At 52.4% G+C, this 14,053-nt stretch overlaps 1 protein-coding gene across 1 annotated transcript; it reads right to left on the bottom strand.

The window, feature by feature from the left end:
- Nucleotides 1-6,522: 6,522 nt before the first annotated feature.
- SF3A3 (splicing factor 3a subunit 3) lies at nt 6,523-13,092 on the bottom strand. Its single transcript, XM_058856559.1, has 17 exons — nt 12,928-13,092; nt 12,806-12,853; nt 12,635-12,687; nt 11,974-12,079; nt 11,508-11,580; nt 11,056-11,147; nt 10,848-10,930; nt 10,360-10,498; nt 9,965-10,033; nt 9,543-9,610; nt 9,094-9,201; nt 8,821-8,890; nt 8,211-8,375; nt 7,988-8,098; nt 7,503-7,593; nt 7,137-7,192; nt 6,523-6,803 (listed from the first exon to the last, which is right to left on the bottom strand). The coding sequence occupies exons 1-17, from the start codon at nt 13,021-13,023 to the stop codon at nt 6,726-6,728; spliced, it is 1,506 nt and encodes a 501-aa protein (XP_058712542.1). The 5' UTR covers nt 13,024-13,092; the 3' UTR covers nt 6,523-6,725.
- Between the last annotated feature and the right edge of the window lie 961 nt (nt 13,093-14,053).

Here is a 14,053-nt window from a genome sequence, read left to right as displayed (position 1 = left end):
CTGGGCTGTGTTCTTGAGACAGAAGAACCCTTGACGTGAATACACTGACACTGGCCTGAGACAAACACACCCCCCAAAGGCTGAGCTGCGGTTTGGCTGGAGCAGAACAGGCACTGCAGCGTGGCAAGGGCCGCTGGGGTAGAATGACGTGTTTTTCATGCAGCCCCACATCCACCCCGTTAGGGCTGGCAATGCTCCAGGAGGCCCAGCTCCGCCTTCTTGCTGGGAAAGTACTCGAGGATCCAAGGGCTCAAACCCACCCAACCCAGCTCTCTCGCCCTCCCACAGGTCACATTGTGTTCAGCCACACTCAAAACACCAGCACCAAAGGGGGCTGACACAAAGGTTTTAATATTTTGCGGTCTTTTCTCTAAGGAGCTGGTGGCAGCAGAGGGCAGCGGTGGCAGGGAACAGCTCCGTGCATGTGTGAGTGGCAGTGCATGGTCTGCAGGTAATTGTGCCTGGCCAGCTCCATGCTCTGTGTGCTCACCTCTGGGCTCTGCCTGTAGCAGTAGAGAACCACAGATGTGAAACAGAATCATCTGAAACGTGAGATGCTTTTAGATTAATCCCACTTCCCTGCCTAAGACTGGGAGATGAAACATAAAGTTACTATTTTAGTACACAGGCAAGAAGCATTTCACTGCCAGAGCACTTTGGAACTAACGGGTCAGAGGGGGTGCAGGGAGACAGTGCCACAAGCAGGTCATTGATTAGAGCAGCCCCTGTGCCTCAGTCAATGCAGAATTTTCTGGGTTTTAAGGAGCCATAATAATCTCTTGTTCCAACTCCTGAGGTCCCCCATTCCAGCAGCCCAGAGGCCAAGAATGCACCACTCCCAGGATCCACAAATAGCTTGCAGGTCTCTCAGATCTACAGGGTTTGGGCAGAGTACGGTAGAATCCCTTGATGTAGCTTTCTAAGTGCACAGATTAACTGTGTTTCCTCTGGGAAACAGGGGAATCTTGTTTTCAAGTACTTAAAATTTATTGACATGCCAGGACTCACCCATCCTGGGATGGTGTGGGATTCAGAGTGCAGCTTAAGGGGGCTTTAGGATCAACAGCAGGGTCCTGTGCAGGGCAAGCAGAGTGACCCCCAAGGGTGTGCAGCTGCCCATGAGCAGATGCAGAGGGCCCCAGATGCCTTGTTGAAGGGACAGGGACAGCACAGAGGGCATTTGCTAGCAACCTTGGCTGAAGTCAGAGAGCAGCGGGATCCTACTGATCCTACAGGAGAGGCTGTGAAGCCACCTGATCATCTAACCCCAGAGGGAAGTGGAGACCCAGTAATTCAGGAGAAGGACCACCCCACATGCCATGACCTCCAGGAGCGGGGCCAGTGTCACCTGCCCAGCACTATTGATGTGAACTTTGCCGTCCAGTCTCAGACAGCTGGCTTTTGGGGTGGCTGGGCAGCACTCCAGGTAGCAGGCAGCCTTCATCCCACCAGCACAGACTGGTTTGGGAGACTTGCAGGCTTTGCTACATCCTGCCATGTAATTCAAGCCCATCTTCTTCATCTGGAAGGAGAGAGACATTAGCCTGAGGGTCATGCCGAGCCTTTAGTATTGGCATTACAGGAACACAATGCTCTGCAGCCCCAGGCCATACCTCACAGAAGTCCTGCCCCAAAATGCACCTAGTGGAGGTCTTCCTGCCTTTGAAACACTCGTCCCCGTGACAGGAAAATGCTGCACACACTTTGCCCTGTGAGAGAAAGGACCGGGGAGACACCATCTGTCCATCAGACTCGTTGGACAAAAACTGCATTTCAGACAGCCCTTCAGTCCCGAGGGCACCTCTCCACCCCCCTCTGCTCTGCTGGTATTTGTGCTCTCAGGCTTTTTAGATCCAGAGATAAAGGAGTATTCTGAAACTGCAAGAAACTACTGAAAGACCAGCACAACAAGCAAGTTTCAAGCCTCTTCTTCCTTCCTCTTAAGAGGGCTCTGCAAAGATAAGCATCTTCCCCTCCACTAGACCCAGGAAAGGGCTGCAGAGCCCGATGGGTCCTGCACCCTCCGTGCAGCTGCAGGAAGGCTCATCCCATGGTCAGGTCAAACTGCCTGAGCTGCTGCAAGCACTGGTCTGGGGAACAGGCCTGAGGGACAGGGATAAGGCCCACTGGACGGGGCTCCTTATGGACTTCCAGTGCTCCTTCAGGACTTGTTGCCCTTCTAGAGTCAGCTTTTTACCCCATAAGGGAAGTGGAGGAGGGACCTTTCCCTGTCCCCTGCTCAGGTGGGAGCTCAGCCATCCCAGCAGCCACAGACCCCAGAACCCACAGATGCTCCTGCAGTACCTACATTTTGGGGGGGAGGCCGGGGGGTTGTGGTGGTGGTGGTTGTCAGTGGCACGGTGGTGGTGGTGGGTGGCAGGTCACCTGCAGACACACCAGGAGCCCTGTGAGGCTGGCCACAGCCCACACGGGACCCTCCACAGCCACACAGGGCCAGATTCACCAGCACTGCTCACACAGCAGTCAGAGCTGCCACCCTGCCCCTCACCCAGCTCCAAGGACAGAGCAGAAGAGGTGCAGCCACAGCCCCTCCACGATTCTCCCCACCCATCTCCCATCCCCACCGCAGAACCAAGCTGGGCGATACCGTAGGCGCTGGCGTTGAGCTGCAGGCAGAGAGGGCCAGCACAGCACTCCAGGGCACACTGCTGCCTGCTCACGCTGCCCTTGGTGCTGCACAGCTCCACGCTGCACCCACCGCTGCACCTGGCTGTGTAGTTCGTGCTGGAGAAACGATAAAGCTGCAACAGGCAAAGGAGAAAACGAGTGTGAAGAGGTGCTGTCATAAAGGAGCAAAAATAACTGTCAGACTGTCAGATAGGAAAGGGAGATGGACACAGACTTGTTAGAGCACTGTGGATTCCTGAGAAAAAGAGAAGGCTTCCCCTGTTGGAGCCCCCTTGCATCTCCATACCTCGCAGTAGGTGTCATTATGGCAGGTGGTTGTTCTGTTGGCATGGGCTGCATCCTGGTAACACCTCTCTCCGGAGCACTGGAAGCTCTGGCACGTTTGCTGCAGAGACACCAGGGTGTTACCTTGCAGCAAAGCCTCCTAACCGACCCAACCACAGCCTCACCTGGCCACCCACTGTGCTCCCTTCCACCACAGGAGATGTTCCCATGGCATTCCTGGATCTTGTGAGTGGCCAGCTGGGCAAGTCACACTGTCCCTGGGGCTGCAACAGCCCAGCAATGGCCCTCTTTCCATTCCTTGCCTTACCATTGTCTCTTCTGCTCCCTTCACAGAGGTGTTGGTGGCCACCAGAGAGGCATTGTTGGTGACCACCACCACTGAGGTGTTCCTGGTGGCCGCTGAGGCCTCCTTGGTAGATGCCACCACCACCAAGCCATTCTTGGTGGCTGCTGAGGCGTTCTTGGTGGCCATGGCCATCACTGGGGTGTTCTTGGTAGCTGCCAATGCATTCTCGGTGGCCTTGACTACCACTGAGGTGTTCTTGGTGGCCACTGAGATGTTCTTAGTGGCCATGGCCATCACTGAGGTGTTCTTGGTGGCTGCTGAGGTGTTCTTGGTGGCCATGGCTACCACCGAGTTGTTCTTGGTGACCACCACCACTGCAGTATTCTGCGTGGCCACTGAAGTGTTCTTGGTGGTCACAGCCACCAATGAGGCTTTCTTGGTGGTCACCACCAAGGTGTTCTTGGTGGCTGCTGAGGTGTTCTTGGTGGCCGTCACCGTGGTACTGGCAGCTGTGTTGTGCACTGAAAAACAAAAAGCTCCTGCTTGGTGAAGAAAACACCAAGGAAGAACATGCTCAGTGAGCTCTGTGTCCCTTCCTGAGCCATGGCACAGTCCAGAGGGACCTGTGGGAAGCATCTGTCACACTGTGGCTGGGAGGTGAAATGCAGTCAGTGACAGGATGTGTCCAACAGGGTCCACTTGCAGCCACCATTTGGGCACCCAGATCAGGGCAGAGCCAACAGCCCAGCACAGCAGCAGCCTCTCCCTCCCACTTCCAGACATATTGCCTGGAAAAAACAGGACTTTATGGGGGCCAAACCATGAGGAAAGGTTCCTCACATGTCCTGCAGCTCTGTCCTACAGAGCACAGCCTGGAGAGGACAGACACAAAGTTCCTGGTGCACCACACTGCCTTTGCCCCTCTCCCCACAGGCCTCCAGATTTCCCTTTGGGATACAGAGCTCACCTGCTGTGGCAAGAGAGTCCTGAAGACAGAGTTGCAGAGCCAAGATGCAGAGCAGCAAGCCTGGAATGGAGTGGGAATGGCTGAGAGCACCACACCTGCTGTCTGCTTTACCCACAGCCCAGAGAGCCTCCAGCAGCACAGGCATCTCATCCTTGAAACAGATGAACAGGGACACTCCTCCACCTTCCCAAAGCCCCAGGTGATGAGCAGCCATCCCTCACCCCAGGGACAGCTCTGGCACAGCCCCCAACAGCTGGAGCAGAGATGGATGTAGGATGGGGTCAGACAGACAGACAGACAGACAGACAGACAGACAGACACTGCTCTCTGTGCTGCACCAGAGCCCCAGTACCTCGAGTTGGGGGGATGAGCCATCGGTGTCCAGCCATCCTCATCCACCAGCAGCTGCAGATGGACCTGGCAGGAGGAGGGACGGTCAGAGCTGCTCCCCCACGGGTGGACACCCCCGTCCAGCTCTGTGCTCTACTCCAGTGCTCAGCCCCAGGACAACCTGTCAGCCCCTCCTGAGAGACTCCCCAAATCCACCGAGGCTGCTGTGGCTGCTGATGGGGAGCAGGAGCCCTGGGGAGCTGTGTGTGCTGTTGGTGTGGCAACAACCCTCCCTGGAGCTCGGAGACAGCACAGCCCTGCCACGAGCAGGAGCCAGGGTGACACAGTGAAAAGTGCCACCAAGGTGCTGCTGCTGCTGCAAACAAAGATGAGACCTGGCTCTCCATCCTCTATTTGCATTCCAAATGTTTACCTGTTTTGCTAAGGAAATGGTGGAGATGTGACTCCAAACAGTCTCCAAAGCCAAATTCTCCAAGGAGAATGGTAATGCTCCCCTCCTGTTTTATGATTTAGGCTGAGTCACCATTCCCCCAGGACCTGGAGGGGCTGAAGCTCATTCAGAGACCTCCAAGGCTGTTCCCTCAGTGACTGAAAAGACGGAGCCAGCTGGCACCTCACCCTGCCAACCAGCCCAGCCAGCACCCAGAACAGCTCTGGACATCCTTACTGAGCCCAGTGCCAGCCCAGCCCCAGGGCAGGCAAGGAACCAACATCTGCCTGACATGGCCTCATCCCAGAACAACCTTCCCCCCAGGCAGGGTAAGAGCCCACAGCACTGACTCACCTGTCTGCCTATCCCTGAAGCCCCAGCGCTCCTGCAGTCACTGCCAGCACTGCGGGAGTGAGTGCAGGAGCAGCTCTGAGCAGCTGCTGTGGCACCTGCCCCACAGCCCAGCCCCACCCCTGCCAGCCAAGCCCCAGGGAAGCGTCACAAGCGGCTCCACAGCAGCAGAGACACAAACGGTCCTGAACAGCAATGGAGAAAGGGCATGTGAGGATGGACACATCACACAAACCACCAGTGCACTCAGGGGACTGGGGGGCACAACTGCCACTGCCACACGTGATGTGAGTGGCCTCTGCACAATGGACCTGCAATTCTTGAGGCATCATGAATCCATGGGGTAGGAACAGACCTCTGAGCTGTTCAGGAGCCAAGGGTGCTCCTGGAGCCACACCAGGCACCTCTAAACACAGTAAGTGTTCCTATGGAGGCTAGCTTTGGAGCAGGCTGTAGGCCCATGGCCTGCCAGCCCTGCCTGAGAAGCTAGCCTGGGAAATTCATGGGAGGATTCAAAACAATCCTCAAAGACACAAAACAGCCTGCAGGTGCTGTTTGTCTGTTCCCATGTTTTCCTTGCAGGAGAAAGTCAGGGGGTGGTGAACCCCACTGACCAATGATGGTAATGTAGCACTTTACTAACCAATAAGAGTTTCTTTTCTGTACTCTTCACGAACTAGTCTATATAACATGACTGTAGCAATAAACTAGAGATTTTCTCCTGTTCTGACTCCCTTGAGAGTCCGTGTCGTTCTTCCTGCCGTTCCCAATTAGAACGACATGTTCCCATCTCCATCCTCCTGCACCTCAGAAGGATCTGCACATGAACCACCTACCAGGTCATTCAAGCCAAGAGCAGTACCACAGAAATCACCCCAGAGCTGAACCTGGAGCTCATTTGGTAATTCCCTGAAAAAAACAACAGCCAAAGCTCCCCAGGGAGACAGACCCAAGGTAAAAACAGTTCTGTAAGGCAGGTGAGCTCATTTTGTGAAGAAAACCACAAGTTCACACCCAGATCTCGAAACAGAACCAGTACCTGTCAGTGTCCATGTGCTTCAGAGGATAAACCTTCACCATAAACATTTCCAGCAGAGTGGAAATGAGAGAAGGAATTGTTTCTGACAGCTGTGTGAAAAGTATTTTAAACACACTGTAATCAAAACTCTTCCAGCATACAAAAGAAGACAAGTCTCTTGGCACTTCCTAAATTACAACGACTTTATTTTTCAATGTATTTTTTAATATAAAACAATGTCACAAGTCTAAGGGGCTTACTAGAAAGTGACTCTATAAAGTATTCTTGAAATCTATATCCATGCACATACAAAATCCAGACAATGAAGAAGTTAGAGCTGCTGCCAGATCCACTCTCTGCAATTGTGAGGTCCTTCATCTGGGGACAGCTACAGCAGCCCTTGGCGCTTCAGGTCTTCGTAGGTCTTTTTATTCACCACGTTCCCACTGGAATCCTCATATTCCTCCTGGAACAGAACCAACAGTTTAGAAACAGCACTCAAATGTTAGCTCCAAGAGCAGCCACTGAACATGAGCACCCAGCCAGAACCTCTGGGCAGGAAGGCAGGCAGTGGATCTGCCAGCAGGTCCTGGGAGAAGAGCTCAGCCAGGGCCAGAGTCATTACAGGTTTTACAACAGATTTTACTTCCCACTCTTGCCCTACACACTGCTGAAAAATGGCTTTGGAACAGAAGTTTAGGAAAAGGCACCAGTGTAAGTGAGGACACTGCTCACACCCAGGAGCAAGGGGTTCCCATCAACACAGGAGTGGAGACACTGAATGCCTCTTACTGCTCACCTCTGTATCAGGCTGCCACCTCTCTGAAGCCTTCTGCTGCTTCAGCTTTGCCCACACTGCAAACACAAAACCAAACAGGATCTATGCCACTTTCCTCGAGATACTGTTTTTTAATCCAGTAAAATATACACATGAATTTTTTCCCCCTCCCTTTTAAAACAGGGTCACTTCAGCAGTCCAGGAATGTATCTAACATCCATTACAAAGTTATCATTTCATTGTGTAGTTACTGAAAGGCACTGAACTGCAGCAAACAAGCCTTTATATGGATTGTTCAGGATGGGACACAAGACCAAGGTCCAAAGCCACTCCTTCAGAAAAGGTGGTGCTCTTTCACATGCTCCCTGTTGTGCCATCACTACTTACACGAGACTGCATCCTCAATCTGTGTGACATTGGCAAAGTGTGCTGTGTTGGGAATGCCCAGGCACCGCATTCCGTGGGCATGTCTCCACTCCTGGGGGAGAGATGAGATCAGTGGGAGAGGGAACACCACATCCTCCACAAGGAGCACAAAACACAGTGACATCTGAACAGGGTGCAAAATACACAGGCCTCTATAAAAACATTATTTTCTTGTCCTGCAGACAGTAACACCAGTAGCCATCAACAGCCACGCTGCACCCATCAGACCTGAGCATGGGAATGGGTGTTCAAGCAGGGATGGTACAGCATGAGCAACAGAGATCTCTGTATGCTAACACGATCTCTGGGTCCTGCTGCATGGCCCTGCAGCACAAGCTCAGGCCCACATGGCAGAAGTGCTGCTCAGGGACCCCAGGGACTCAGCAGTGACATTCCAATGACTGAATGAATGCAGCAGGGCTGCTCCTGCAGTGAATGCCACTTACTGCAAAGTGCCGCTGGAACGCCTTGGGCCCTCGGTAGGTGTAGTTACCACAAATCTCACAGTTGTAGTTGATGTTCAAACCATGGAGTTTGTACAACCAGTAAGGGATGGGCTGCAAGCAAGGAGACATGAGGATTAGGCTGTGTGGCAAAGAAACTCAAAGAGAAAAGCAGCATGGAGTCAGTGACCTCTCCCACTTCTCAAGGCCTGATAGTCTGGGTTACCTTCCCATCCCAACCAAGAGGCAGATTTTTAGGGTTATAAATGATTTCATTTTCTTCATCTTCACTCTCGCTCTCACTGATCTGCTCTTCCTCCTCCTCCTCTCTCTCCTCCCCTGTCCGTGCCTGCTTACGCTGCACGTTCTCGTGGGTGAGGTGTCTTTGTTCCTGGAGTGAGAGAAAGGAAAGGATTATCCACACACCACGACAGCAAAAATGTCAGGGCAAACTCTAGTAGCAAAAAATTTCCTCAGTGTAGAGGGAGAAAACAGAAGACCAGTGTGAAGCAGAGAACTCCCACCTTACTCAGCTATATAATTACAGTTTTTAGTACCCTGACATTTCCTCCTTGCAAAGAATGAAACCTTCTATCACCTACTACCCCTTCCAAAAAGCAGCAGCCATCCTCCTGAAAACAATCCCCCAAAACTGAAGGCAAGGGGCAAGGCAGATCAAGTAAAGGTTTGTAATACTGTGTGACTTTTGCACAAAACAATGTGGTGCAGCACACTTATGTGATGCTGTTTATAAAAGCACTATGTAAATATGAGGACAACATTCCAGTCACTATTTGACAGCTCTGAAAGAAAAAGCTTAAAAACAAAATTCTTACCCCAAGAACTTCCACGTACTCATATATCTGAGCTTCCAGGAATGCAAGATCTTTATTTCTCTCAGTGTCTCTGAAACAGAGGAGGAATCTTCATTAAATGCACATGCCCAGCTCTGATACCTTCTGTTTGGTTCAGAACTCTTTGGTCCAACATGAAACTCTTCTAATACTGCAGGATCTCTGTCGTAGCTACACAAGAGTGGTGACTATAGAATACTCCTCATCCAAGAGGACAGAACATTGCCAGCCTCAGAATGGCCTCTAAGAACTCACCTTTTGCTTCCTTTTGTCTTTGGATTCTTGGCAAACAAGGAAGGATCAAGAGCTTCCAGGGATTTGCCTTTAGTGCTAAAAAGCCTCTGAGCACGCTCCTCCAGAGTCCTGCAGAGGCAGGGAAGGGATTAGTCTTGACTGCAGTTTTACCTTTCCTGAGAACTATCTGAATTCATGCAATAAAATTCTAAATGTAGCTTTTAAGAAACCATGAGATTCCTTTTATCTTTGTCCTCACTCCTCAAGTCAAAGTCTGCTGTACCAGAGACTCCCATACAGGACCGGTTTACAGCAGCAGATCTCACTGCTTGGCTCTTAATGTTTTATCTTTCAAACATCATTAAGGTAATTTTAGTACAACAGAGATAATCATACAAGTATCCCAGAAAGAAATGTGATACAGGAACAGCTCAGAAACTGAAAGGAACTCTACAAAGACTGCACCTTACCCGCCACACTTCAGCCCCAGAGCCAGCAAAGCTGATTTTAACCTGTCCAGCCCCAGGGAGGCCAATTCCTGTTCAATTAAACAAATCACTGTAAGAGACAAGCTGTTCAACACATACAATGTGGATAAAGTCCACTTTAGCTTATTAATGAAAAAAAATCCTCTGATGAACAGTATTCAAGAAAGGACTGTCAACAGTGTACCCCTCCTCCTGGGAAAATGAGGAATGTGACAAATCTAACCAGGTCTTCCAAGTTACATCCCACAATGGGAGAAATGAAATTATCAGCACCATCAAAGTTTTTCCCAGAAAGCACAGAGCCAGGGAAAAAACCAGAGCACTAAAATTACACAAAAGCCCCAAATGACTGAACTTCCACCTGCTCAAAATGTGGCAGTAAGTGCAGAGCACTGGGAACATACCTCCCAGGAAGAGAAGGCCGAGAGGTCCAGGTGGGCACCAGCATGGGTGAGGGCACTGCTGGTCTCTTTCTGCCAGAAAAAAACACATGCAAGAGCTGCAAGACATACTACAACACTTCTGGCCACAGAATATTTTAACTTCAAGAAAAACAGTTCATTTCACAGAGAAAAATTCTCTTACTAAACTGAAAATGGTGCAATAGTAAAGATACAAAATAAGCCAACCTGAAACAATACTCATTTTAAATCAGTTATGCTGGGTTTTGAATTCAGGTCAGTGTCACCCTGCACCCTGGTGACACAGAGCTGCAGCCCTCACTGCCATGGTCACCCCCAGGTGACCCACACAACCCCCTCACAAACACAGGAGCATCACCCAGGCTCAGGCTGCTCACCGGCCAGCCCGGGAATGTGCCGTTCTCCCACTTCTTCTCAAACTCCGTCTGAATTTTCCCGAAAAGTTCATTCTGGTCCAGTAATGGTTTCACACGATCTGTGTAATCCTGCAGGTACTCAAGGAGCATTTCAAGATACCTGGCAGGGGAATCATGAGCACAGGTAATTCATTATCACTCTGTAACCACATCTTTGGACAGTCACTTCCCTCCCGTGCTGCAGAGGGACGTGACCAAGGTCAGGTCAGTTTTCTACACAGGATTTTCTTCACACAGTAGTTCCAAGGCTACATTAAAGCTTGTCCTCTGAGCCGAATCTCTGCTGCACTGCAAGTTTGCTTGGGGCTCAGACGCATAACTGAGCTCAGGGACCCAATTTATGCGAGTTAAGTTTGGCTATTAATTATAATCTCTGCAGCTGAAGACTTCAGAACCAAATTCTTTCTCACCAAGTGCCATAAAGAGAGCAGGCAGGCAGACAGGCTCACCTCTTATATTCAGCATTTTTTCTCTCCTTGGGAATATCGAAGAGTTGGTCAAATGTGGATAAGTAAGTGATATAATCCAATTTCTAAGAACAGAAAGTCTGAGTCAGAGTTCATACACAGCCAAATTAACATCCAGTTCCCAGAAAAGAGAAGCCCCAGGCTGTGCAGGGCCTGGAGATCCCTGGGCCCACACACTGCAGCCACTCACCTCTGATGATTTCAGGTTAATGTATTTGAGGTAACAATCATGCAAATCCAAGTATCGTCCATACCCTTCCTCATCTGTGAACTCCACCAGATCTGTAGGAAAGATCATGAAAAACTTTATTATGAACTTAATATTCCCTACTTATATAACTATTTTTGAACTGGAAAAGGATTAGCCTTTTCCTAGAAGCCTCATTTATGCTTAAAGAAGGTGCTGTGATGCTCTGACACTCCTTGAGCAGCCCCAACTGCTGCTCTGTGCAAGCACCAGAACATTCCTCAGGAATGCATCCTCACTGGCAAACATTCCAGGGACTGCAGTTCAGGAGCATTTAGATGACAGGAGAATTTTCAGAATTCATTTAGTAAAAGGGAGGTCAGGCCCTGAAACATTAAAACCAGATCAAACAACCTATTAAATAATGCCAAAGCTCGAGCAAACTACAAACTTACTCTGAGCTTCTTCACTCGGGTTGTCTCTGGCCTTCAGCAGCTCCTCAAACTCCACTGACATAGGAACACAGATCTGCATGGGCAGATAAAAGCCACACAGTGATTTACTTCTGCTCCTGTCACAGAATAACTAATACAAAATGACACAAGGTGGCAAATAACAAAACTGCAAACAGAAAAGAGATTCAGAGCTTTGTCACCTTTCTTCCTGCACAAAGGCAAAAGCGTGGTTTTAGCCAACACAAGAAAGGTGAGACCCCAGCTCAGCTGAACATCCCTGCTGTAGCAGGGAACAGGGTGAGTGTCCTGCACTGCTCCCTCACATGCTGCCTGACCCTCAGCAGCTGTGCTGCGTGTCCTCAGTACTTGTATTTAATGCCATAAAACCGGGGAAACAAAAGCTCTGTTTCCTTTAGGGATGGGACCCAACAGAGCACAGCTCACCTGTTCCTATGTAAGTACTCACCTCATTTGGGTGCTTCCGGTGAAATTCCTTAATTTGCTTCAGTCTGTTGTAAAACTCCGCAAATTCATTTGGTCCGGAAATGGCACTTAGCTCTTCCTTACGTAGGCTACGAGTTCATGGGCAGCAACAGAGGGAAGGGAAGGGAAGGGAAGGGAAGGGAAGGGAAGGGAAGGGAAGGGAAGGGAAGGGAAGGGAAGGGAAGGGAAGGGAAGGGAAGGGAAGGGAAGGGGAAGGGAAGGGGAAGGGAAGGGAAGGGGAAGGGAAGGGAAGGGGAGGGAAGGGAAGGGGAGGGAAGGGAAAACAAGTGTGACACTGACACAGCCTTAGTCCCGGTCTATGCTGCAGTTTCTGACTGCAAACCTCCGAGCCACGGGGGACCTCCCAGCCCACCGGGCTCGGAGCCACATCCTCCACACATCCCGACAAACCCCCAGAGTAGCCAGAGCCTCCCCATGACACAACATAACACAACATAGCACAACATAGCACAACATAACACAACATAACAAAACGTGTCCATCCAACACGGCTTCTTCCCGCGTGCACTCGGCTCCTGCCCTGCATTTAGTCACCGCATCTCGATTCGCACGTTATTCTTTCGATATTTACATTCAAACAGCGGGGCACGCTCAGGCCATACGAGGGCCCCGGGCACACTCACCCGTCCTTGTCGTCGTACAGGTCGCGCAGGTTGCCGCTCACCTCCATGTACCTCTGCGGAACAAAGGAGAGGCCCGAGCGCCGCAGAGCCCGTTACCGGGACGGGCCCCGCTCGCTCCGGGCAGCCCGGCCCGGGCCCAGCCCGCTCCCTCCCCGGCCCCGGAGCACTCACGTCCTGCATGGCCCGGGTGCGATGGTCCGAGTTGATCTGATCGCGGAGCTGCGGGGAGAGCCGAGGCGGTGAGCGCGGGCCCGGGACGCGGTCTCCCGCACCCCCCAAGGCCCCGGGCGCACCGTGGACTTCTTGGTGAGCATCTCCTTCACCATCACGTCCATGAGCCGCTCCCGCTCCTCATGGTACCGCCGCTGCTGCTCCAGGATCGTCTCCATCCCGCGCACGACTCCCACTCCCGCCGGAAGGCCCCGGCAAGGCCCGGCTGTGTGTGCGGGAAGGTTCCGGTTCCGGGGCGCTGCGCGGGGCTCCGGGGCCGCCGGCAGGAGGCGGCTGCGGCCCGGCCGTGCCCCTCAGCGGCGCTGCGGCGGGGCCGAGCCCGGGAGCGGGATCGAGAGCGGGGCCGAGCCCGAGAGCGGGGCCGAGCCCGAGAGCGGGGCCGAGCCCGAGAGCGGGGCCGAGCCCGAGAGCGGGGCCGAGCCCGAGAGCGGGGCCGAGCCCGAGAGCGGGGCCGAGCCCGAGAGCGGGGCCGAGCCCGAGAGCGGGGCCGAGCCCGAGCTCAGTGTCCGGGCTCGTGTCCGGGCTCAGTGTCCGGGCTCGTGTCCGAGCGCGGTGTCCGGGCCCAGGGCCGTGTCCGAGCGCGGTGTCCGAGCGCGGTGTCCGGGCCCAGGGCCGTGTCCGAGCGCGGTGCTCGGTGGCCCGCAGTGGCCCGAGGTGCCGGTTTGCATTTGGGGCCAGGCCCTGGCGGCCTCCCGGGGGTGCCCAGCCCGGCCGAGCCGTGCGGGACGCGGCCGCAGCTCCCCGGGGCCGCTGCCCCCGTGTCCGGCAGCGCAGGCTTTGCTTTCAGCGACACGATCGCGGTGCACGTCCTCCCACAGACACCCCGGCTGCGGCATTCCACTTGGGTTTCAACTGCCTTCAGATCCACCCTAAATCCAAGGACGGATCACACCCGTGCCTTGCCCCCACACTGACAAATGAAAGCTGTAATTATATTTTAACTCACTGTATATGAATCAATTATTCATATTTTCCTGCCATGCACGAGAAATTGCCCTAAGCCAAAAACAAGAAAAAAAAAGTCTTAATGACAGACAAAGATGATCCTTCACTGAGGAGAGGATGATGCTGCAGGTAAGAATATTGTCTTTAATTAATCCGTTGCATTATAGGCTGTCCCAAAGTACATCACTTTTCTTGATAAATGGCTGTCTGAAAACAGAATTAAGATTCTGAACTTAGTGTTCT

Source organism: Poecile atricapillus, chromosome 24 (genome assembly GCF_030490865.1).
Source record: "Poecile atricapillus isolate bPoeAtr1 chromosome 24, bPoeAtr1.hap1, whole genome shotgun sequence".
NCBI lineage: Eukaryota > Metazoa > Chordata > Aves > Passeriformes > Paridae > Poecile > Poecile atricapillus.
Note: the sequence above shows the minus strand (reverse complement) of the source record. Positions and strands in the feature narration are given on the sequence as shown.